A 25405-nucleotide genomic window follows, 5' to 3' on the forward strand; every position below is an offset into this window, starting at 1 on the left:
CATTGTAGGGGTAGGTGAAGACATCCTGCTTGACTTAGGTAAACTGCAAGAAGCCTAGGGATGAGTTTCCCCGGTTTTGGCCACTGCAGTATTGTCATACTCAAAAGTGTAGCTGAGTCCTTATCTAATCGTCTAGCTGCTGGTGGCCATGCAAGTTCAACCAGCAGTTTTGAGGACCAACACCAAGTCCTCCAAGCCATGAAGTTTTCCAGCCCTGAAAGCTAGAAGACAGATGGGTTAAAAGCTACACTATCACTTTGTTGCACAGGGACTCCTTTAACTGATGAAGCCTCCCAGCAGCAGCACAGTGAGTGCCAAGAACTTCTTGTTTTTTCTAGCTGTCCTGTTGTACTTCCAGGGAGGCTGAGGCAGGCTTCAGTGAGCACTGGTGTACATTAATCTTGGCTCCTGGTAGCTGGCAACTGGCAAATCCTCTTATGCTATAAAGAACAGCATTAAAAGCCACAAAGTAAATGAGAAACTCCTGGGAATGAGATGGCCTGTTGGCATCCATTTCAGCTGAGAAACCTGCAGAAGGAAGACCCAGGAGAATTGTGCTAGTCTTGTAGACTCTAACCAGAATAACCATAGCACTCTCTGGCCTACTTACTTACTTTTGACACATGAGGGCAGTCAAAGACTGTTTTTAACACTTTTATGTGCCAGCTTCTGGCTTGGGCTTTACCGGTAGGAATAGCCTCCTTCTTTAAAATGTTGGTGGGTGCTGTCTGACTCCTGCAGTCAGACCCACTAATTCTTTCTTAAAAATAAGCACTGTAGGCTACTTTCTGCAAGGAATATGTTGCTGTGTGGTGTGGCAAGTGCAGAGGTTTGAAGCCAGGAGGTATGGAAGCCTGATGATAGTTGTGTATCTGTTACTCCTCTGGCTGGCAGGGAGTACCAAGGCCAGAGATGCTTTCTGCACACCTTGGCAGGGCTCTCCAAGTATTTCTGCTGCTTTGCAGCGAGTTTGGCTGACTTGGGAGGCACTACTCAGTAATGAGCTATATTTAGGTTAGTTGAGCTGTTTGTATGAATTGTGAGGACCCGACACAGCTCCTGAGCAGCTTTATTTGTAATTTGTCACAGTCATCCATAAAATGTGTGTGTGTGGTGGCATGTACTTCTCTGCATGGCCTCAGAGTGAAAAAAAAGCTAGTTCATACAAAGCGTGCCTAACAGCCACTTCACACACAGATTATCTAGGAGCATGTTACAGCCCCTCAAGGTCTGTTTTGAGAGCAGAGATAACTGTCCTGATGCTTCTACTCTGATCCAGCTCAAACAAACAAACAAACAAACAAAACCCCACTTGCTCAGATAAGGCATGCTAAAGATAAGGACTGCGAACTTTCTACTGGGTTTAGGATTAGAGCTTGAACAGTAATGAGGATGATGTGTGCTGCTGATGGTGAGAAAGTTCTAACATGATTTGGAAGGACTGAAAGTATCTTGGCTTGAATATAGGTAGTGAAAGCTCCTGATGTTATAAATATATCTTAATTTGCAAAATATAGCTTTGAATAATGACAGGAAGTTGTGTTTTAAAGAAGAATAAAAAATCACAAGAGCCTGCTAGTTTTCTTTAGTGAGGCAGCCATGTGTAACTGAGTGGAAGGCATCAAAGTTGCTTGTTGTTTCCTTTTCCTGTGACATTGTATCCCAAATTCTAATAATGTTACCAGAACTTTATTATGAAGACTGAAATATTTCAAGTGAGGTGCTCACTGAAGTACAGTATTTCTGGAAAGTTTTAACAGAAAAATAGATTATAAAAGTTGTTATCTATTTTTGAGAACAGTTGAAGGAAAATAGATGATATGCTTAATTTTAGAGCAGTGTCTATACACTTTTTCTTGCGACATCGTAGTGCTATCCCAATACAGAGCGCTGTTTCAGCTTTACTCTGCCTTTGGAACTATATGCACGAAATAGTTTTAAATGTAAAAAGGAAAAAAATGTTTTGAGAAGATGAAGTTATAAATTTAAATATCTCTTTGTAATACAAATTAGGTTTTGATCTGTTCTAGCTGTGACTGGTTTACCTTGCAACATTAATTTTCTCGTATCACAAATGTAATAATTCATTCAGGATACTGGTACAAATGCTAGTAAGAGGGCCAGAGAAAATTACATTCCTTGTCCTAATGTGTTTCAGTTTCAAAGTCCCAAGCAGATACTATGCGTGCAGCATGGGGCAAACCCAAGTCAAATAGCAGTGGTATTTGGTCACCTTCAGGGAAAGGGAATTTTCCAGTGGAAGCCAGCGATGTTTGTTGGTACCTTCTTTGTTGAGGAAAAGGCAGAGATGCTAAAGTGCACAGAGAGGTTCTGATGTTGCCAGAAAAAAAAAAAAGTAAAAAAAAAAAAAGTAAAAAAATAAAAGTGAAAACACCTGAAAGGAACCTTTAATTTCTTGAAGAAGAAAACTTGAGCTAAAAGTCCATCTTATGGCAAAGAAAAATATTGTATGGAAACTTTTCAAGCAGATCAGGTGTGTGCTTTCATCAGGTGTAAAAACAGTATACTGGCCCATAGATAACTAGCCAAATATCTATTTGGAGAGACTAAAAGAGTCATAGACAAAACAGAGATCTATTTCTACTGTTTCTGATGGAGGAGCAGCCAGTGTCTAAGACATGATCAATTGTCCCATTTCATCCTTAGAGAATTTGGTGTAAAGTTAAGGGGAAAGGTATTTTGCTGCTTAATCTATCTTCTTGCATCCTTTTTTTTGAAGGTTCGTACAAAAGATCGTGTCTTTGACAGCATAAGTCATCTCATCAATCATCACCTTGAGAATAATTTGCCAATAGTTTCTTCTGGGAGTGAACTCTGCTTGCAGCAGCCTGCTGAGAGGAAACACTGAGTCGAGATAATTATTTCAGTTTTTGTAACTTGCAAGCTATAACTGGTGAAAACTGCAGATCTCAAAATGTATGTTAAAAAAAGAAAAAAAGCATATTCCCCTATAATTCACCAGTATATTTTCTTTAGTTTTAATAAACCCTCTTTCACATGAAAATTCTCAATGCTTTATGTGGATATGAAGCCACAACAGAAGGCTTTCTAAAAAAGTAATTTCAATAAAATTGTTCCGATTCTCTGTTGTGAATACTAAGTGTATATATACACATTATACATAAATACTACAAGTATTTATATTTTTCAAGTCAGTCTGTTGATGTTATAGTGTTATAGGACTAATTTTCTGTTAGATGTGTTTTTAACTGAAGAAAATCGCCAGTTGTGATTGTTCAGATAAAAACAGAATACAGCAGTCTCAATTTCTCAAGGGAAAAAAAAAAAAGAGCATCTTATTTATGATTTTATCTAAGAAGCACAACTATGGGGATAACCATTGGATCACACTGCTTAAATACTATGTAAGGAGAATGAATTCAGCAACTTGTACTCCAACTCAGAATTTTAACATGAAAGGATTTTTTAAATGTTATTCAGTGTTATCGATATCAAAACCATTTTATCTTTCTGATGTCAAGTCTGAATTCTTGTATGATACTACTCAAAGCATTTATATGTAGCTTTAACAATGATTTGGTGTGATCTCTTTGTGTACAAGATGTATGCACTTGGTTGTTTTTAATTATAATATAACAATATTCTGCAACTTGAATTTATTAATTTGAGTGACAAAGTTATTTGATTAATTTGATAAAGTTCTCTAATTGTAGTGAAGAGGTAGGTATCCTTGACTGTCAGTTTCCAGTGGAGATGTTATATACTGATTAGACAAGTTCCAGTATCTTGTGTTTAGTTGGTTTAATACAAAACATGAATGGTTGGTAAAAGACATTTGAAAAAAGCTTTTCTTCTTACAAAAAATGAAAACTATTAACACTTAGTGATCAGTTTTGCAAATGATGTAATTTGTGTTTACCAAGTTACTAGGTGCCTCTTCCAAAGTATAACTTGACTTTGGCCTTCAGCAAGTGATAGTAGAAATATCAGGTTTTCTCTATATATCAAAGATGCATTTCTGGCAAATACATTCTTGACTTTTGGTACTGGGAAATGTTTTAATGAAGGTTTGTGCTGTTCAAGTGCAAGGACTATATGAATTTATCTTCCTAGAACCTGTAAAATGTAAAATCATTGAGCCAAATTCAATAGACACAGTTCCTGTTATGGCAGAGTTTTTAGCTAGAGCCACGATATAGCCTTCAGCATTTCAAGGTCACAGGCATCTCAAATCAAATAATAGACTTGATTTGTAATGGCCAAAACTCAGCAGGATAAGTCTCGGTTATGCACCTGCCTGTGCTGAAGTAGCTTTTAAGATATTTGCTTTTAAGGATTTTGAAAGTTCAAGAATTTGTTTTATTAAGATCAAACCGATGAAAGAATTCATTTGGAATGAATTCAGACAACATCATTATATATGTGTGTGTGTATACATGTATATATATAAAACAGAAAGAAAAATACCCAAACACAAAAAAACTTACCACAACTTCAGGTAATTTTCTTAGACCTTTTGCTCTGAAACATGGTGAAGTTGCAACTTTGGAAGGTTTTTTTGTTCACAAGAACAAAACTTGGTAAGGTCTCTAAGACTGATCGTGTGACCTATGCCATGAAAGTACTTCTGATTCTGTAAACAAGACATTCTGAAACCAAACTAAGACATTCAGTGAACCAAATGTTTCCAATTCATTTTGATTGCAGCTAGTTATTAGGTTTCTAGGTCGGGGTGCAAGCTGAAACCAAAGGAAAGAAATCAAATAAGCATGGCACAAATTAGCATGGAGTGGGACAAGTAGAATTCTTAAGATCTAGGTCCTTTTACCAGGTTGGAATTTGCAAGGGAAAGTGAAGAGATGCATCAAACTGATTTTATTGATGAGAATCCATTCTTACCATATTTCCATTTGAAGTATCTCAGTTGACACTTTTTTTCATCATATAGAATACCTTTTTCTGGGCTTCCACCTTCCTACAGCCATGAAATGGGAAGTTTTTACCATTATATCACTAGCCATAAGAGAAGGCCACTTCAGAAAGTGTCAGGTGCCTAATTTCTTCAGATGCCTTCAAGAACACCACCTGCTACCTATCTCTGTTTTAGATTCCAAAGTATCTTGTCAACATATGCATGGAAAAATGTGACAAGACACAGGTGTATGACTGAAGGCACTAAATAAAGACTGAAATAAGCAGCTAATTTTTTTTTACTGTTGTCCTAATGGTAGCTTTAATAACTTAAAAGCCAAATAGCTGTATGTTTTGGAAATTAAAGCAGGTGTCAGAGACATAAAATGAAAAATCTTGGCGGAAATATACAGTTCCCCAAACTGTATGTCACACACCGCTTCCAGATTTTCAGACTTTTTTCCAGAGGCTGTTTCAGACTGTTCTGTCAACTCATCCAATTTGCCAAGTATGTTCACTGATGTTACAAGGGTTACATGTAGCTTGACTGGGCACAGTTTAGTCCTAGGTGTTTTGGGCTGCAATAATGTCCTGCTGTGGCAATGTTCTGGGAGACTCTGGTCAGTAGCAAGGTCCAGACCCTTTTCTAAGTCACTGGGAATGATCTTGAAGGTAGAAAGAAGGAAAAGCACAGGGCAAATCAAAGTTCCTTTTTTTTTTTCTTTCTTTTTTTTCTTTTCATTGTTACTCTCATAGATTTGGCTTTCCTTCATATGACAATGCTGTAAAAATTGTACAGCCATTTGGATACAAGATCCTAAACTGTTGCCATTAGAGTTGAGGAGTCAGGGCTCATTTCTGTGAGAAACACCATTGTAGGCAACTGAAGATACATGAAGTTATGAGACTGATTTGAATGGTGTACAATTAACTAAATATGGTATTGCCAACACCATTACAATTTGAGCCTTTTAATGTTTGCCTTTGGTTATGAATCCCCTCTCCTTTTGATTTTCTTTGCCATGTCCCAAGGGATACACACTTACTTGTTTAAAAATATGATCATCATTTAATACCATGACTACAAGAGTTAGAATTTAAGTGAAAGAAAAATCTACTAGGCTCAATAAAAATCACTGAGATTAGACAATATTGTGGTATCCTTTTATATTTTTCCAGGGAATAATTGAGAAGCTAGAAATGAAACTGAATCAGAAAATCTCAATAACATTTTTGATTCCAGTTGTATTGCTATTCTCTGAACTACAAGCAATGAAAATACATTACATTCCTTTAAACAAGACAAGTGAAACAAGTACTTATGATTGATTTTTTTAAAGATTAATTATTCCAATAATAGCATTTTCCATTGAAGCTGAGAAGGATACATTGGACAGCTGAGGTATAGTCACATCCCAAATTTTCAGGTTACCAGTTACTTCAGGTGCTTTACAAGCAACCCCAAAGGTAGAAAACATGAGCTGAAAACTGAATTCCTTCTAACGTCAATGAGAGTTTGTCCCTCACTCCCTTCCATAGCAAAATAAAAGGATGTTCAGGTTGGCTGGTCTTCAGTGCAGAAGGGGATGCAGTCTCCATGGTTTATTGTTTAAATGCCAAGGACTTTGCACATGAGGACAGGGTAGAAGAGAAGGCTGATGTGACGCCCATCTACAAGAAGGGCTGTAAGGAGGATCCGGGGAACTACAGGCCTGTCAGCCTGACATCAGTGCCAGGGAAGGTCATGGAACAAATCCTCCTGGGAGAGATCACACGGCTCGTGTGTGACATTCACGGGATCAGGCCCAGCCAGCATGGGTTCATGAAAAGCAGGTCGTGTTTGACCAACCTCATCTCCTTCTACGACTGGGTGACCAGACTGGTAGATGAGGGAAAGGCTGTTGATGTAGTCTACCTAGACTTCTGCAAAGCCTTTGACATGGTCTCTCACAGTATCCTTCTGCGGAAACTGGCTGCCCGTGGCTTGGACAGTTTTACCCTCCGTTGGATAAGGAACTGGCTGGAGGGCCGCGCTCAACGGGTGATGGTCAATGGAGTGAAGTCTAGCTGGAGACCTGTTACAAATGGTGTCCCCCAGGGGTCGGTGCTGGGGCCCATCCTGTTTAATCTTCATTGATGACTTAGATGAAGGGATTGAGTGTACCCTGAGTAAGTTTGCAGATGACACCAAGTTGGGAGGTGGGGAGGCCCTGCAGAGGGATCTAGATAAGCTGGATCGCTGGGCCGAGGTGAATGGGATGAGGTTTAACAAGGCCAAGTGTCAGGTCCTGCACTTTGGCCACAACAACCCCATGCAACGTTACAGGCTTGGAGATGAGTGGCTGGATGAGTGTGAAGAACAGAAGGACCTGGGGGTGTTGGTTGATGCTCGGCTGAACATGAGCCGACAGTGTGCTCAGGTGGCCAAGAGGGCCAACGGCATCCTGGCCTGCATTAGAAATAGTGTGGCCAGCAGGAGCAGGGAGGTGATCATCCCCTGTACTCAGCACTCGAGTACTGTGTTCAGTTTTGGGCCCCTCACTACAAGAAAGACATTGAGGCCCTGGAACGTGTCCAGAGAAGGGCAACAAAACTGGTGAGGGGTCTGGAGCACAAGTCTTATGAGGAGCGGCTGAGGGAGCTGGGATTGTTTAGTCTGGAGAAGAGGAGGCTCAGGGGAGACCTCATTGCACTCTACAACTTCCTGAAGGGAGGCTGTGGTGCAAAAGGGTCCGGCCTCTTCTCCCAGGCAAATAGTAGGACCTGAGGAAACGGCCAGAAGTTATACCAGAGGAGGTTTAGGCTGGATATTAGGAGAAACTTTTTATCTCAAAGGGTGGTCAGGCACTGGAATGGCTGCCCAGGGAGGTGGTGGAGTCGCCGTCCCTGGTAGTGTTCAAGAGGCACCTGGATGAGGAGCTACGAGATATGGCTTAGTGCTTGTGGTACTAATAGGAATGGGAGGGTGGTTGGACTAGATGATCTTGCAGGTCGTTTCCAACCTTGTGATTCTGTGATTCTGTGATTCTGTACAGTAGCTTCCTCCACTGCAAATCCTACAGGGTTCTATCAGAAATCTATCTGCCATACTTGTTCAACAAAAAGAAAAGAACAAAGGAGTTATGTCTTAGACTAGGATTTCAGTACAACTTACAGTACATTTACTGCCTACTGTTACCTGGCAACACTGAATTTCCAATATTCTGTTATCATTCTTCTTTCCACTACAAAATGCTCACATTTCTTATCATGGTCCCTAGGCATCAGGATGTGCAGTAAGAGGAGGAGAATTCATAAAATTTATATCACAGTGCAACTGTTGCTGCTATATCAAGAGCCAGCTACAGCATTCATCATAGAATGTATGCGTATTTTGATATTTGTAAGTAGTAAATGCTCCACTTCAAAGCAAAGTTTTGCAGCCTCTAAGACATTTGCATCTCTAGAACAATTGCAATCCGTGCATTTTCTGACAATATATTACATACCAGCTTTCAAACCTTTGTTCTTAGAATCCCATATCTGTATGAAGTGGTGAAACGAAGAATTTTATGTAAACCACATTTCCCTTAAAAAAAAAGAGCTGAAGTAATAGCTACACTTTCCTTTTGATCTACCAGTCTCTCAATATGCTCATAAGAAATCCAAATATACATTTACCTAAATTGCTGAAAAAACATGTTGGTTTGCTCTGTCTTTTTTGTGCAAAACTTTGTTTGCACCTATACACTCTCCATGCTGGTTCAAAGCTGTCAGGATATGGAGCTAATTACTGCTCAAATTCTTACACACACTCAGTGTCTGAACTTTGCTCACATCCATGCTGGATGCAACTGTAACATGCACAAGGCTGGGTAGAGGATACACGGGCATAATGATTTGCCGGCAGTTAACCAGAGACTTGGGGTGAGGCAAAAGGTGAAAAGCTGCCCAGGGAGAGAAGACCCTGGGGGTTAGAAGTATGAGGCTTGCCAACATGAACCAATAGGCATGTAAGCCACTAAGAAGACTAAAGATGTGTCACCAAATTATAAACATGCTGGTTGGCTGATAGGGTTAAAGCAGAACCACAGCAAGGGAAATTGCAAAACACTTGTGCAATTCCTAAGGCTCATCTTCTTTTGAGACACTCCCGATCTGTTCCTCTGCATTCTCCAATATGAGCATAATATATGGCTTCCACAGAGAGTGAGCAGTAGTTTTCAAAAACTTTTTTCAATAAGGGGGATAAGAGATGCAGGTTTCTAGCCAAAGTACTGTATAGGGGAAAAGCTAAGGAAAGGGTGTTTAAAACATTGTTTGACAACAGCAGCAAGTGTGGGGGAAAAAAAAAAAAAAAAAAAAAGGAAGATGAAACTAGATCATTCATTCCACTAACCCATTTTGTGGGAGATTTGTTGTAAGGAATGTAGCCTCAAATTCTGAGATTAAGATGCAGGCTTAGGTTCCTGTAGTAGTTATTGTGAAGGTTGAATAACAAAGAATAAATGACAGCTTGTCGTCCTTTTTCTTCAGTGAGACAAAAACTACCCCAAACACCCAAATACTCATTCTAAAACAGTGAATTTTTTCATTAACTGAAGTATGTGAAGATTATGATATAAATATCCTGTGTTATGGCTAGACTGACGCTTCTAAGTAAAGTTCTGCAGAGTTAAATCTTGAGGGAAGATGGGTTTCTTCTTTTGAGGTAAATGTTTCTCTTCATATTTTGTGGACAACAATGAAACAAAAAAGTGGCTATTTTGCTGTAAAAGAGAGTCTGACTATACATTTTATATTTATTAATATTTATTACTTTTAGAAACATTTTTAATTGAGAACTGCAGGAAAAAATAAAGTGTGTGGAAAAACAGATCACTTATACTCCCAAAAACTTCAGTGAATCTCAAGTTTTTGCCTGCCTGCTGATTGTAATATTCTAGTTATGGAGGCAAATCTTGTCTCTGAGGAAGTCCTTAAGCAACAGAATTTGTGTCATGTAAGTGTCATGCAGCTGTTTTCTGATTACTCAGTTTGTGTTTGATAACCAAATTAATAAAATAACAAGCATTGCTATCAACACTGAATGCATGTAAACTGGGCTTGAGTTTGTGCTCCTATGACCAGGTTCCCTAATAATCCATCTATATCTATCTATCTATCTACTATCTACGTACCTACCTAGTTCCTACCTACCTACCTACCTATGGATTGGATATTGAATATTTTTAAGTTAATGAATTACACAGTAGCAATAGAGACCAAACATTTCAGAGGACAAGGTAGTATGTAAAAGTACTGGTCAGCTACGCTGACTTTACATTAGAGCAGTTCTATTCACTTTGACAGAAATGACTTTGATTTCTACTTCTCTTTTTTGCCAAACAACATTTTCTTGATACAAGTAAAGGCCCATACTCTTCGCAGCAGATGATGTGCTCGCCTGAAAAGGTAGCTCTCCTGCTTGATGTGTGAGTGAGAGTAAACCAGTTCCACAGTTTCTCCATGGAGAGTGACTGCAAGGATGACATCCATACAAGAGCGGCTGTTTAGTGTGCTGAGAAGAAAGCCTTCACGTTTGAAGGACATTCAGCTGTGCTGACACTCCCCAGTTTCCCTTCCTACATCACCAGAAGTTCCTTGCAAAGACCCTTCTCTCAAAACTAATGGGAGAAAAGTTTAGCCCAAGAATGCCATTGCTCTTGGTGAGAACTGCACCCCTGAAGTCCACATAGGTGCACATCTCTTCACGGTGCTTGCAGCCTGCTGAAGGCTGCATTAAGCCTCATGGCCCAGAGACACCCATGCAGAAACCCCTGAATCACTGCTGCTGTCCTTGCTGCTAGTGAGTTTTTGCCATGAGAAGAGATTGTCCCCAAGTCCAGGGACCATGCTTCCAGCATAGTCAAGGGCTGATCTGTGCTGCAGACTATACTGCAAATGGTGGGTTAAATGACACTGATTGGTGCTAGCAAACCTCAGCTCAGGAGGGGTGGATTGGCTGCCCTCAGGATCTGAGGTCTTTTTGGCACCTAACATTTCACACCCAGGTCTATTTTCCATTTCCTCACTAAAGCTGTTGGAAAAAAACAAATGCTTCAGGCAATGCTACACCCAATGCTACAGTTGCTTAGTGCAAAATGTGCCTTTTCTATGGATGTTGCAGCCAGTCAAGACCCTCAAAGCAGTTATGGTCAGAGAGCTTCCAGAAGAGGCTGTTTTCTGCTGCCTCCAGACTGACAGAATAGTAGCCTTGGGCTCGCTGCTGCTCTCACAGATAGTGCTTTCAGGCATGATATCCAGAATTTACATCTGTGTTTTCTAAGGAAGGCCAGAATCATTCTACATTTCCTGAAAAGATGATTGCTACATAACAACTTTGCTCAAAGCTTTGAGATTCAAATAAAAGTTTCCTAAATGTTTATGGCACCCATACTCGATAAGACTCAGTAATTGTGAAAGCTGAATATGAAGGGTGGTTGTTTTTTGTTTTTTTTGTGTGTTTTTTTTTTTGTGTTTTTTTTTTTTTTTTTTAACCTTAGATGGTTGTATTTCAATTTCTTTTGCAATCTGGAAAAGAAAATCCCAACCCATGAAATTGAAATATGAATGAAATGTGAACTTGCTTTACAGTTTTTGTTCCATGTAAAACCAGTAATGAATGAAGACCGACTCAGATTTCTGGCAGACTCAAATCATTCAAGATATTAAAAAGTTTGGATACTACACAGCATTTTAAGGAACTTTATAAAATTTTAGGGGGGTAGAGCTACGTCCTAGTTGTTTAGGATCCATAACTTTTAAGCCCTTGATTTATCCTACTCCAAAATTTTGCTATGAAATCTTCCCAAATTTGCATTTAACCTAATATATCTTGTACCCACTGAAGAAGGACCAGGAATCTTATTTTTATCAGTATTATGTGGATTTTATTACCAGTGTTCCATGAAAAAGCATGAGTACTAAGAACCTGCTTCAAGTATGCTGGGCAATGAAATACTCCTCACTTTCCAATTTCCTACCCTAAAAAAAATGCAAAACTTAAAAAACAAAAACAAAAACCTCCCAAAATAAGAAAGTAGAGTGAGAGTTTTTTTTTTTTTTTTAATTATTATTGACACATAATCATGTCTTCCATCAGTTGCTTGTATTGTTTGTACCATGCATCAACTAACAGCAGCTAAGGCTAGCACGCAGATGTCACAACTCGTACTTACAGGCATGTTTCTAGATTTTGGCTACTGAAATTTTTATTTTTCACTTAAATATGGAATATCACGTAACATCATAACACAGTGTGAGGGTTGATGTGGAACAGCCACCATGATTTCTTCACCAGCTGTCCTGTCTTCTCAGCCTTTCTCATTTACAAAAAGCAAGAAATGCTGCCACATGCCACCACTTCATAAGCTAGCACTTAAGAGCACATTAGCATTTTAGCAGGCAGTTTCCAAACAGGCAACTTCAAGGCAGATCTTCAAGACCGAAAGTACACACAAATAGCACTGTAGCATCTAAGAACTTAAGCCACAACAATACAATGTTGTCAGTTTTATTTGTAAAAAAACCTACAGAGTTGCTGACCTTGTCCTTATCTGCAGTGTATGCTCCTGTTCATGGTAAGCTTTGTTTGTCTGGTTCTTTCTCTCTATCTGCCCTGTGTTATACCATTTTTGGTAGAAGTTATTCATACTTACTACTCTCTTTCACAGTTCGTTCAAATGCAGTCTATGTTCTTTGTTCGTACACTTCATTAAATGGAAGAAAACATTTACAAGTACCCTTCTAACTTGTAAAGATAATCACAATGTAAACCTCTACATTTTAAAGGCATTACATCACTTCTGCATTGTACATGCTTGTCTTAATGCTGTTGATAATGATTAAGATCAGACTCAAGCTAAGGATGAGCTGCTACAAGTTATTAATTAAAAAAGCTTCAACCTCTTCTGATAGTGCTTAAGGTGAAGTGTGGTTTGAGGCATTAAACAGGAATCTTCAAAGGAGTCCAAGAAAGTTAGATGTTTTCATTGAGAAGTATCTGAGTATTTCCCTTCCACTGAAGGGAAAACCTACACCAAAGCCTCTAGCTGTAAAGTAACTGGATGGAAGTACCACAGGCCACTTCCATGGGAATATAAACTCAGATGCTTCTGAAGTCCTATCTACTCCAGGTCTTAGGTTTTAGTGATGCCAAACAGCATCCTATACTGAGGCTGGTAAGGCAGTGATAAATTACAAAGCTGTTTTCATAGAGGTTTTCTGGACCTGCCCCTCAAAAGGATGATTCTGAGGCTCCTGAAAAGTTGGAAGATCTTTCAAACTGAATGGGCTCTCATTCCAGATCCAAGGCAGGGCCTGGTATAAACTGAGAGATGCTGTTCAGCATGATTCTGTTGTACCACATCTTCCCTCCTGTATCTACAAAAGTGCTCAGAGATGATAGAAGCATAATGTCCCCCTGCCAAAAAATGGGATCTCATCCTACTGGTGGGGCCTCTTCCCAAGGACAATTTATTTCACAATCCCATGTTATGGTCGTGCCCAGAGGGAGAACGAGGAACTCCACAAGAACCAGGTTGTGGTTCACTGCTCTCTGAAATTATACATCTCTGCTTCAGAAACTTAAGAATCTCAATTTAGGTAGTGCATTCACAAGGTACACAGGTTTACATGGGTTTTACATGCATGTTTAAATACACTAAAAATAGTAAGTAAAAATATATGCATTGAAATAATACACACCCTTGATTTATGTATGGTTGGGTCACATTTTAACTGCTTTAAATAGCAAACATACATAACCTCTCACAATAGTTATTTACTACTGCATGCTTAAAATAAATCGTGAAATGTCGGTGACAACTGTCATGTTGTCCTTCACTAAACATGAAAAGTTTGAGCAGCAGTAGAAACAAAAATACTGCATTGATATGGCATCAAAGTTTGTCAGTTTAAAGCTACTACTTCATGTATTTTAAAAATCCCCCTCAGAACACATCCGCCTATTACTATAATTCGTCACCTTATACTCTATACTACAATATAATGTTTAAAATACAGTTAACTAACCCGTCAATAACTTTTTAATAAGGTATTGTACAAATATACAGCTATTTATAACAGATACAATAAAGCCATTAACATAACAGCAAGATACATAAAATTATAATCCCCAATATATGGAATGAGCTTTTCTCTGAGTCAGACAAAATCAGGCTCATTTTTTAATTATCAGCAGCGTTTAGTGAATGCTGAAGTTTTACTGATTTTGTGAACATTTAGTGAATGTAACAGATTTTACTGATGTCCTGAAGGATCAAGTGGTGTCCAGTACAGCTTCACAACGTAATTCCACCACGGTCACAATGTCAATAGATGTGCATGGTCTCTGAACTTGCTGTTGAGTAGCATGAAAAGTTTTTTCTGGATGCCTTACTGAAAGATACGCAAAGCAAATGACTGTTGATGGTGAAGTCCTTAAAGTTAAATAATTGTTTAGTGTTTCCCCCTAAAATTTAAGTGCACGAATAGTTAAACTACACTTGTAGTTTAGAAAGGTCCTTGTCTTGAGGAATATTTTACTTACAGAAGCTTCCATTGTAAAATGAAGATTCATGTTTCCCAATGACACGTGACGGAATGCTAATCTGTGGGAAATCATCCTTTGGCTTCTGGGTGTTGCTGCTGCTGGACTTACTTCGGCTGTGATCTGGTGTGGGCTGGATAGGCAAAGATCTGGCTGCCCTGGATCTCACCAGGCAGCCACAAACAAGGCGAAAGAAAGCTCGACGCATTTCCTTACTAGCCAAAGTATAGATGATAGGATTCATTGCAGAATTGATGACAGCCAAAGCTATAAACCAGTTGGCTTTGAATAGGACAGAGCATTCCCTGACTTGGCAGGCCACATCAATAAGGAACAGAATGAACAGAGGTGACCAACAGGCAATGAAGACACTAACAACAATCACAACAGTCCTGAGGAGTGCCATGGACCGCTCTGAGTTATTATGGTTAGTGACATTACGGCTGCTGGACTTTACCAGGATGTAGATGCGTGCATAAAGGATAACAATGGCTACCAGAATGGCTATGAAGATACTAATGCAGAATACAACATACTTCTTGGAGTAAAGAGGCAAAATTGTTGAGCAATCTGGCAAGTTGTTTATACAGTTCCAGCCAAGGATGGGCAAGGCACCCAAGGATATTGAAATAAGCCAGCAGGTTCCAATGAGAAGGAACACTCTGTATTTTTTATTTGCATCATAAGGCCTCATCTTAATCATTGTCAAGTGTCGTTCAATAGCTATTGCTAATAAGCTGAAGGTGGAGGCTCCTAACGCAACAAACATACTGCCTTCCCTAATAAACCAAATTGTGGAGGACAAGCTCAGAGTTTTCTTCCCAGACATAAGAATGTTTACTTTGTAAACAATTCCAGCTAAAAGATCACAGAGAGCTAGATTGCCAATGAAAAAGTACATGCGGTTGTGAAATTTATTGTTTTTCCAAATGGCAATCAACACCATCAGATTTTCCAGGACTATGAAACTACATAGGATCAGAAATGCAACAGTGGTAAGGTCTATGTTATCAGTTGCCTTTTCCCTCAGAATAAGCTTTCCTGTGTAATTATAATGCAGTACAATCAGAGAGTCCATCTCCTCATTTCCTTCAGTACCAACAACAGCAGCAGGTATCACAGTAACTGCTGACATAGTTTATTAGCTGCTGTTGGATGTTTCTTCTTTAATGTCACGAGAATTTAGTTCCAGTAATGTTCCACAAGAGGGAGATCAAGCCACAATCCTCCAAGTGCTCCTCTGGGTAGGCAGTGGATATTCCCAGATCCAGCGAGTCTCTCATGTTAATTTGGGAAAGCAGCTAAGAAACCAGATTCTGAAAATAAGAACAAATGCAAAGTAAGTCTCGCTGTCATCACACATCACCCATATAGACTGTGTGACTGCTCAAGCTGTAATACAGGCCCTGGATCCAAAAGGGATGTTGGCTATGGCTGAGTTCTGAGGTCACAGATTTATTAAGCTGGTGGTAAGGAAGCCATAGGTCTTGCTCCTCATGGGTTCAATTCTGCTATGGAAATATGATTTCAATGTAGAGAACTGTTGGTAAGTGTTTTCACCTGCAAAAGTTCCAAGTTCAAAAAAAAAAAAAAAAAAAAAGAAAGCAGGAGTAGAGAGAAGCTCCCAGCAAGCCTGTGTGCACAGTAACTGCTGCAATCTCAGAAAGGCTGGAGTGTATGTGGCACTGCCAAAGCACCACCCCATCTTCACTGCCTGAGCAGTAGCAAGGCAAAATTACTGCTTTTTAGTTTTCCACAGAGATTTAAGGCAGCAGAGAACACAAGAAAACATCAAACTTCGTCCACTGTGCACACTGCCAACGCGTAAAATAGCTTTCCACACTTAACAATACCAAAACTATGCTACTTGCAGTTAAGGAGACACTCTGAAAGCCATTCATGATAAAGCTAATCCTACTTCAAATTCAAATTAGTTGACCAACGACTATCATTTTTTAAACAAACATAGCCAATCACATCTTTCTATTACTTTTTTTCTATACTGTGTATGCAACACATGCATATGCACAAAACAGAATCAGAGAATAGTTTTGGTTGGAAGTGATCTTTAAAGATCAACCCTTCAGCCCTGGGCAGGACTGCTACCTACCAGATCTGGCTGCTCGTGGCCCCATCCCACTGGCCTTGAACACCTCTGGGGAAGGGGCATCCAGAAGTTTTTTTCTGCGCTAGTGCCTCAAAGGGTGATGAGTAAAAAACTTCTGCCTAATGTCTAACCTAAATCTCCCATTTTAGTTTAAAGCCATTCTTCCTTGTTGTTTCACTATTAGATTATGTAAAAAATAGGTTCCCCTCCTGCTAATAAACTCCCTTCAAGTACTGGAAGGCAACAATGGGGTCTCCTTTGGAGCCTACTCTTCTCCAACTTAAACAAGCCCAATTCACTCAATCTTTTCTCTTAGGAGAGCTACCCTTCGACCATCCTCATGGCCCTTCTCTGGACCTGCTCCAATAGCTCCCCATCTCTCCTGTACTCAGGATCCCAGACCTGGATGCAGAACTCCAGATGAGGCCTCACAAAGGCAGAGTAGAGAGGGACAATCACGTCCCTCACCCTGCTGGCCACCCCTCCTCTGATGCAGCCCAGAATACAGCCCCAGCTGCAAGCACACACTGCTGGCTCATGTACAGATTTTCATCCACAAGGATTTCCAAGACCTTCCCTGCAGGGCTGTTATCAATGAGCTCTTCTCCCAGTCTGTACTCATATCTGAGATTGTCCTGAGTCTCTCTGCACTTGTCCTTGTTGAACCTCAATAGGTTTATCTGTGCCCACTTTTTGAGCCTGTATAGGTCCCTATGGATGGCATTCCTTCCGTCTGCTACGTCAACTGTACTACTCAGCTTGTGTCATCATCAAACAGAGCACTCGATCCCACTGTGCTGAAAAGGACTAGATCCGAGATGGACCATTGGAAGACACCACTCATTACTGGTCTCCACCTGGACACAGATCTAGATATAAAATCACAGAATCACAGAATTGTAGGGGTTGGAAGGGACCTCCAGAGATCATCGAGTCCAACCCCCCTGCCAAAGCAGGTTCCCTACAGTAGGTCACACAGGTAGGCATCCAGGCAGGTCTTGAACATCTCCAGAGAAGGAGACTCCACCACCTCCCTGGGCAGCCTGTTCCAGTGCTCCGTCACCTCGCTGTAAAGAAGTTCTTGCGCATGTTTGTGCGGAACTTCCTATGCTGCAGTTTCCAGCCGTTTCCCCTTGTCCTGTCTCCACTCACCACTGAAAAGAGTCCGGCCTCGCCATTCTGCCCCCCACACCTTAGATATTTATAGACCTGGATCAGGTCCCCTCTCAGTCTCCTTTTCTCAAGGCTGAACAGACCCAGTTCACTCAGCCTTTCCTCATAGGGGAGATGCTCCAGGCCCTTCACCATCTTCGTGGCCCTCCGCTGGACTCTTTCCAAGAGATCCCTGTCTTTTTTGTACTGGGGAGCCCAGAACTGGATGCAGTACTCCAGATGAGGTCTTACCAGGGCAGAGTAGAGGGGGAGGATCACCTCCTTTGACCTGCTGGCCACGCTCTTTTTAATGCAGCCCAGGATGCCATTGGCCTTTTTGGCCACAAGGGCACACTGCTGGCTCATGGCCAACCTGTCATCCACCAGGACACCCAGGTCCCTTTCCACAGAGCTCCCCTCCAGCAGGTCATCCCCCAACCTGTACTGGTGCATGCAATTATTCCTCCCCAGATGCAAGACTCTACACTTGCTTTTGTTAAACCTCATCCGGTTTTTTTCTGCCCAGCTCTCCAGCCTATCCAGGTCTTGCTGAATGGCAACACAGCCTTCAGGCGTGTCAGCCAATCCTCCCAACTTCGTATCATCAGCAAACTTGCTGAGGGTGGTCATTATCCCCTCATCAAGGTCATTGATGAAGATGTTGAACAAGACCGGACCCAGCACAGACCCCTGAGGAACACCGCTAGTTACAGGCCTCCAACCGGACTCTGCACCACCAACAACGACCCTCTGTGCTCTGCCAGTCAGCCAGTTCTCAACCCACCTCACTGTCCACTCATCTATCCCACACTTCCTCAGCTTTGTTATAAGGACGTCGTGGGGGACAGTATCAAATGCCTTGCTGAAATCAAGGTAGACTACATCCACTGCTCTCCCCCTATCCACCCAGCCAGAGACAACATCATAGAAGGCTACCAGGTTGGTCAAGCACGACCTCCCCCTTGTGAACCCGTGCTGACTACTCCTGATAACCTCCTCTTCTTCCAGTTGTCTGGAGATGACATCCAGTACAAGCTGTTCCATCACCTTTCACAGAATCACAGAATCACAGAATCACCTGGGTTGGAAGGGACCCCAAGGATCATGTAGTTCCAACCCCCCTGCCTAGCAGGGCCACCAAACATACACATTTAGATCAGGTTGCCCAGGACCCCGTCCAACCTGGCCTTAAACACGTCCAAGGACGGGGCATCCACAACCTCCCTGGGCAGCCCGTTCCAGGGCCTAACCACTCTCCTAGTAAAGAACTTCCCCCTAACATCTAACCTAAATCTTCCCTCCTTCAACTTAAAACCATTTCCCCTAGTCCTGCTGTTGTCAGCCCTTTTGAAGAGTTTACTCCCCTCCTGGGTGTAGGTTCCCTTCAGGTATTGATAGGCTGCAATGAGGTCACCCCGCAGCCTTCTCTTCTCCAGGCTGAACAAGCCCAACTCCCTCAGCCTGTCCTCATAGGGGAGGTGCTCCAGCCCCCTGATCATCTTAGTCGCCCTCCTCTGGACCCTTTCCAAAATCTCAATGTCTTTCTTGTACTGAGGGCTCCACACCTGGACACAGTACTCCAGATGGGGCCTCACAAGAGCCGAGTAGAGAGGGACAATCACCTCCCTGTCCCTGCTGGCCACCCCTCTCCTGATGGAAACCTTTCCAGGTTTCCAGGGACCTTTCCAGGTACCTTTCCAGGGACAGAGGTGAGGCTGACTGGCCTATAATTGCCTGGGTCTTCCTTCTTGCCTTTTTTGAAGACCGGGGTGACGTTGGCTATCTTCCAGTCTTCAGGCACCTCTCCCGTCCTCCAAGACTTCTCAAAGATGACAGAAAGCGGTTCAGCAATCACCTCTGCCAGCTCCTTCAGCACCCGTGGATGAATCCCATCGGGTCCCATGGATTTCTGAACACTGATGTTGCCTAGGCGCTCCCGGACCACCTCTTCCCTGACAGAAGGGGGGGTCTTCCATTCCCCAGATCCTCTCACTAACCTCCAGGGTCTCAGATTCCCGAGGGGGAGCTTTTTCACTGAAGACAGAAGCAAAGAAGGCATTCAGTATCTCCGCCTTCTCAGCATCCCCCGTTACCAGAACACCCCCGTCACTTAGCAGGGAAGCCACATTCTCCCTAGTCTTCCTTTTACTGTTAATGTACTTGAAAAAACCTTTTTTATTATCCTTTATCCCCTTTGCCAGATTTAATTCCAGGCAGGCTTTAGCCTTCCTTGTCGCATCCCTGCAGACCCTGACAACATTCCTGTATTCTTCCCAAGTAGTCAGACCCTTTTTCCACAATTTCATGGGCCTTCTTCTTTCCTTTGAGTTTGTGCATGAGCTCCTTGCTCATCCACACAGGTCTCCTGCCACCCTTTCCCGATTTCTTCCTCACAGGGACGCACCGATCCTGAGCTTGGAAGAAGAGCTGCTTAAATGCTGACCAGCTCTCACAGGCCCCCTTGCCTTCCAACACCCTAGCCCATGAGACAGCTCCAAGTAGGCCCCGAAAATAGAGTATGTATAAAAGACACTGATTTAAGATTTTTCTTTTTTAAATACTAAAATGACCATTCATTGTTCTTTTCAATTTACTTCTGTTCTTCAAATGGAGACTTAGATTAATTGTAGCATTTTCCCATGGACTTTGAAATGATGCATTTTCACAGCAGATTGATTCTCTTACCTCTTTTTTTGCACTTCCATGCATAAGTATTGGAAGAGATCTATACAGCTTTATAAAAATATCAGGCGGTGACAGAAGCGCTTAATACTCTACCAAAATGTGACAGGCACTGCATACTTCAATGAGAATCAGTGCTCATGCCTCAAGTGCATGCAGTAAGGTTGAATGGATAGCCAATTTTTCAGTTCAGCTACCAAACAAGGATGAAGACAAGAACAGAACTGATTCCATCTGAAGCAAATTTGTGTGTTTTTTTTTTAATTCATGAAAAATAGGAAAATAAAATTTCTGCTACATGGAGGTCACTTTCTATTGGTCTGCCCTCCCCCTAGTGTAACTTAATTTTAGGAATTTATAGGAGCTAGAACTCATATATATATACTATTTACAAAATGGCCATGAGCATTTCCCAAATATGTCAAAGGCACTTTCAAAAGAAGACATCAAGAGATGAATTAGAGATTTCAGCCTCGACTAGTACACCAGCAGTTTTCAACCTCTGACCTATACGGTGCAAGGACTCTCTTAATTATTCTACATAACTGAGGTATGCAGGCTTACTGTCAGTAGGCTTAGGCTTAATGCAGGAGTGTATGTACTTTCATTGGAAAGCACACAGGTTTCTGAAGATCACAAAAGCTCCTGAGTTACCACTATTCCAGCACATCGTTTTGTACACTTCAGAACTGGGAGTGGAATTTCAAGTGCCTTGTAGAAGACTGGAGGAGCAAAGCAAGTCCCAGTTGAATGTAAATGGAGTAAAGGATGACCCAACCCATTTTTCCCACCCTCCCTTTTCCTTAATTCTCTCCTTCAGAAAAGAATGAACCTAACAAAAGCTTGTGGTGACATGACATAATTTCATTATCACATTCCGGACATATCAAAATGATTGTCTGAGAGAGTGATTTTCTATTATTATTCGCCCATTCTAGTCTCTATGTCCAAAATTCTTTGGTGGAGAGAACCACAGGGAGAGGTTATGCAAGAAGCACAGTTATCTCTTGGAGCTGTAAGTCTTTTTCTTTCTGAAGATGGCAATCCCCTCATTCATTTCTCCTGATCTGAACTGGGCCCTCAAGTTGTTCACCGTTTTTCTGAAGCATGAACAGCAAAGCTCTGAGCTTCACCTCAGCCAAGGTTCAATCTAATTGTAATTCAGTTAAAATCTGTACACTGTTATCACAGACTATCACAATCTTTCATTGTATTGAGTTACAACAAAATGCCACTGTTCATATGAATTGCAAGTGCTTGTCACTGTACAATAAGCAATTATATTTGATTAGAAAAGTATTCATTAATGACAGCTTAACTAGCATCAGACTGCTTGAGAGAATTGTACTCAGTGTTGTTACAACACCACATGCAACAAAATGCGTGTTTCTGTAAGACTTTTCCAAGCAGAGATATGATACTCTTCTATCACAGAGCAAATGCATTTCATTCTGACTCTATTGAAGGCAATGGTGCTATACCAGTTTCCCTGGCAGAAAGCATGGGTGATGCACTCAATCAGCAGAAATTACACTGGGTCTTTTTCATTGTTTATAATTACTTCTTCTCTTAAAATTATTACAGCAAATTCAGTATCACTGGTAAATCTGCCTCTGACAGCCCAGTGTCAAGGCAGTGGAGAATGTAACAGTATTCACCAGGACTCTATGGGAATGAATTTGACTCACTAGTCACCTGAAAGTACCTGAAATACACCTGAAAAGTCACCTGAAATACACTAAATTAAAAACTACTCCTTTCTGGCAGCAGCATTCAGCCATGCCATTTTTTAAAGATTGTTTTCATTCTTCTCCTTCTTTGTAGTCAGTAACTCAGAAATTATACAATTGGTTGTGTACTATAACAATGAGATAGCAGCAGTCAGATTTAGAACCACTGCTTCCTGACAGCTCTACAAACTAGTCCTCCAAATGTCTCTGTGCCAGCCAGATGCAGAGGACTAGTCACTAGCTGCAAAGTATGGACCTTACCTTTAAACAGTGAAAAAAGAACATGAAGAATATGTTGGTGTGCATTTCACATTCAGCACTGCTGTGGTTAAGTACCTCAGTACCCTGAGATACAGCGAGAAACCCACTTCATTCTCTCTAAAGGAAAGAGGAGAATCTCTACTGCTGCACCACCAGGCACCACAAGAAGCATAAAACTATAGGCAGAGCAAGGGCAACCTGACTATGACTCCTTGTGGATGCGTGTTCAAACAAAGGAACGATGCCAAGAACCACAGCCAAGTGGAGCACAATTCAGCTGCCTCCTTTCCTGCCTATTCTGAGGATGGAAAAAGCAGCTGGGTGAGCAGTGTGGCTGTGAACATCACGATCTGCCCATGCTGGCAAACCTTCTTGCCCACCGCTACATTTTATGATTTCAGTAGCTGTTAGTGTGGTCTCCTGCAGAGGTCCAAGATCCTCATGCATCCTTCCAAGTTGCAGTAGAGCTCACCACCACAGCTGATGTTCCCAGAGTCTGATGATACTGCCTCCCACATGGAAAGGTCAATTCCGCATGAAAGTCGGTAACACTCAGTTCTGCCCCCTGGTACATCTCTACCACCCTCCCCAGACATACCACTAGCAGGTGGGCAAGCTGGGCTCTCCACAGGTAAGCCTGGGTAAGGCTGCTGGGGACAACCTGCAGTTTTCCTCTGGGACTGTGGAACTCCCAGTACCTGAAGGCAGCAGGGAGCTGATGACGAGACAGGGGTCTCTCTTTGGATGGGTGCTTTGTAACATCTTTATCAATGACATCGATGACGGAATCGAGTGCACGCTCAGCAAGTTTGCTGATGACACCAAGCTGAGTGGTGCGGTTGACACGGTTGAAGGAAGGGATGCCATTCAGAGGGCTGAAAGGTGGGCCTGGGTGAACCTAATGAGGTTCAACATGGCAAAGTGCAAGGTTTTGCACTTGGGCCGGAGGAAACCCAGGCATCCATACAGACCAGAAGGAGCAGTCCTTGAGAGCAGCCCTATGGAGAAGGACCTGTGGATCCTGACAGATGAAAAGTTTAATGTGAGCCAGCAGTGTGCCAGCAGCTCGGAAAGCAAATGGTATCCTGGGTTCTATGAGAAGAGGGGTGGCCAGCAGGGACAGGGAGTGATTGTCCCCCTCTACTCTGCTCTTGAGAGGCCCCACCTGCAGTAGTAACTGTCCAGCTCTGGAGCCCCCAGTACAAGAAAGACGGAGAGCTATTGGAGAGGGTCCAGAGGAGAGTCACGAAGATGGTCAGGGGACTGGAGCACCTCCCCTACAAAGACAGGCTGATGGCGCTGGGCTTGTTCAGCCTGGAGAAAAGAAGGCTGCGGGGTGACCTCATTGCAGCCTTTCAGTACCTAAAGGGAGCCTACAAACATGAGGGGAATCAACTCTTTGAAAGTGTAGATATCAGCTAGCCCTCAGATATCAGGACAAGAGGAAAAGGGGACTCTGGGCAGCCTGGCCTAGCATTAAACAGGGAGGTTGGTAGCCCTGCATGTGGCAGGGGGGTTGGAGATTTACAATCCTTGAGGTCCCTTCCAACCCAGGCCATTCTGTGATTCTGTGATAATGCAGACTCCCAGCACCCTTCCGCAACTATCTGCAGCATACCTCTGTTCTCAGCAGGCATTCTGCTCAGAGACCCATAGGGAGTAAAGGGCAGCCACCATCTCATGAGTCACTGTGCAATTTACAGCAGCAAAAATAAGAAGTATATATTTTCAAAACACTGAGCCAAACAATTTTCATGGTAGCCTAAGTCAATCTTACAAAACACAAATGAAAACAAGACTTAATTTACTGCTCCTTACATTTCCCCTTCACAACAGCATAAAATCCAGTTAAGTTTCGGACACCCACTGCAACTCATCTGGATTCTGTATTTTCCTACCTTCCAATCATCCATGAAAATACATGCCCAAACAGACTGGAGCCCCCCTCAACACCGCCACACACATTCCTGTTCTTCCTTCTCTTCCACACGTTGCCATATGCTTTGGCCACAAATTACAATTTTAAGAAAAGCAAAGGGAAAGACAAGAACGTATATTCACAGCCAAACCATTGTATATTTTAAAGCCTTTATAGATTAAAAGTAAATGTGTGCAATTTCTCTGGTAACCCTGGCAGTGTCAAATTTAAAAAAAGGCTTTTAAGAACAGCCATGCTCAATGTAAATAGCATCCAGACAACAAACATCTGCTGCAAAACAATGTATTGGACAACTCAAATAAATTTTAAAATAATTTTTTTTGAAGTGAATGTTCTGGCAGTTTACGGCCGTTAGTAATGGTTACTTTTTGGCTTTGAAAGTCAGACATCCGTTTGCATTCTGTAACCCCGAACAGCACACGGGCACCTCGCAGTCCCGTCCAGTGTTGTTCCTGCATGTAAGCAAGCTAAAAGAAGGAATATTCACTTATTCCCCCCTGCCGGCCCCTGCTGCTCTCAACTTATTCCTCCCAGCCCCAAAAAATCAGCACTCAGTTCGCAAACTCTAATTTCTCAGCAACTCGAACTTCGGGGGGCGGGGTGGGGGGAGGGGAGGAGAGGTATGTGACAAAGCACTCGTTGGAGCCGTCCGAGCACAACCCCGACAGCTCCGGAATGCTCGCAGAAGGCCGGCGTCACCTACCCCCGGCGCTCGGCGCCCCACTCACCGCTCTGCCGCTCCGCGCCGCATCCTGGGCTCGCCGCCTTCTGCAACTTTCCAGCTCCGAACAAGAGCTCCCTGGCGGCCGGACAGGGGATTCACAGCACTCACCCACTGCCGCACCGACGCCGGATAGAGGGCCGCGCCGCGAGGAACAGTACCTGCCTCCCGCCCCCGAAGCTCAGTGGCAGCAGCTCTCGAGCTCGCGGGCTGTGCTGGGGCCGGGCCGGGCCGGGCCAGGTCGGGCGGGTCTGAGATGGCAGCAGCCGTTCCCCGCCAGCGCTTCCCGCCGGCCCGGAGCCGCCCCGACCGGCCGGCCCCCTCCTCAACCCCGAAGTCTGCCCGCCTC

At 42.5% G+C, this 25405-nt stretch overlaps 2 protein-coding genes across 4 annotated transcripts in view; one reads left to right on the top strand and one right to left on the bottom strand.

Moving 5' to 3' along the window:
* SHC3 (SHC adaptor protein 3) overlaps positions 1 to 3340 on the top strand; it is a 55192-nt gene extending 51852 nt beyond the window's left edge. For all 3 annotated transcript variants that reach the window (XM_048932168.1, XM_048932169.1, XM_048932167.1), the window contains one exon: positions 2741 to 3340. In XM_048932168.1, the coding sequence (XP_048788125.1) occupies positions 2741 to 2869 (129 nt within the window). In that variant the 3' untranslated portion in view covers positions 2870 to 3340. The remainder of the gene's footprint in view (positions 1 to 2740) is intronic.
* An 8415-nt stretch (positions 3341 to 11755) lies between these two features.
* On the bottom strand, positions 11756 to 25405 carry S1PR3 (sphingosine-1-phosphate receptor 3). Its single transcript, XM_048932189.1, has 2 exons — positions 25064 to 25405; positions 11756 to 15780 (listed from the first exon to the last, which is right to left on the bottom strand). Exon 2 carries the CDS (start codon positions 15597 to 15599, stop codon positions 14457 to 14459), a length of 1143 nt encoding a protein of 380 aa, XP_048788146.1. The 5' UTR covers positions 15600 to 15780; positions 25064 to 25405; the 3' UTR covers positions 11756 to 14456.

The sequence above is a fragment of the Lagopus muta genome, chromosome Z (genome assembly GCF_023343835.1).
Source record: "Lagopus muta isolate bLagMut1 chromosome Z, bLagMut1 primary, whole genome shotgun sequence".
Lineage (NCBI taxonomy): Eukaryota > Metazoa > Chordata > Aves > Galliformes > Phasianidae > Lagopus > Lagopus muta.

Coding starts and splice junctions, on each gene's coding strand:
- S1PR3 (XM_048932189.1), bottom strand. CDS start 15,599: ATGTCAGCAGTTACTGTGATACCTGCTGCTGTTGTTGGTACTGAAGGA.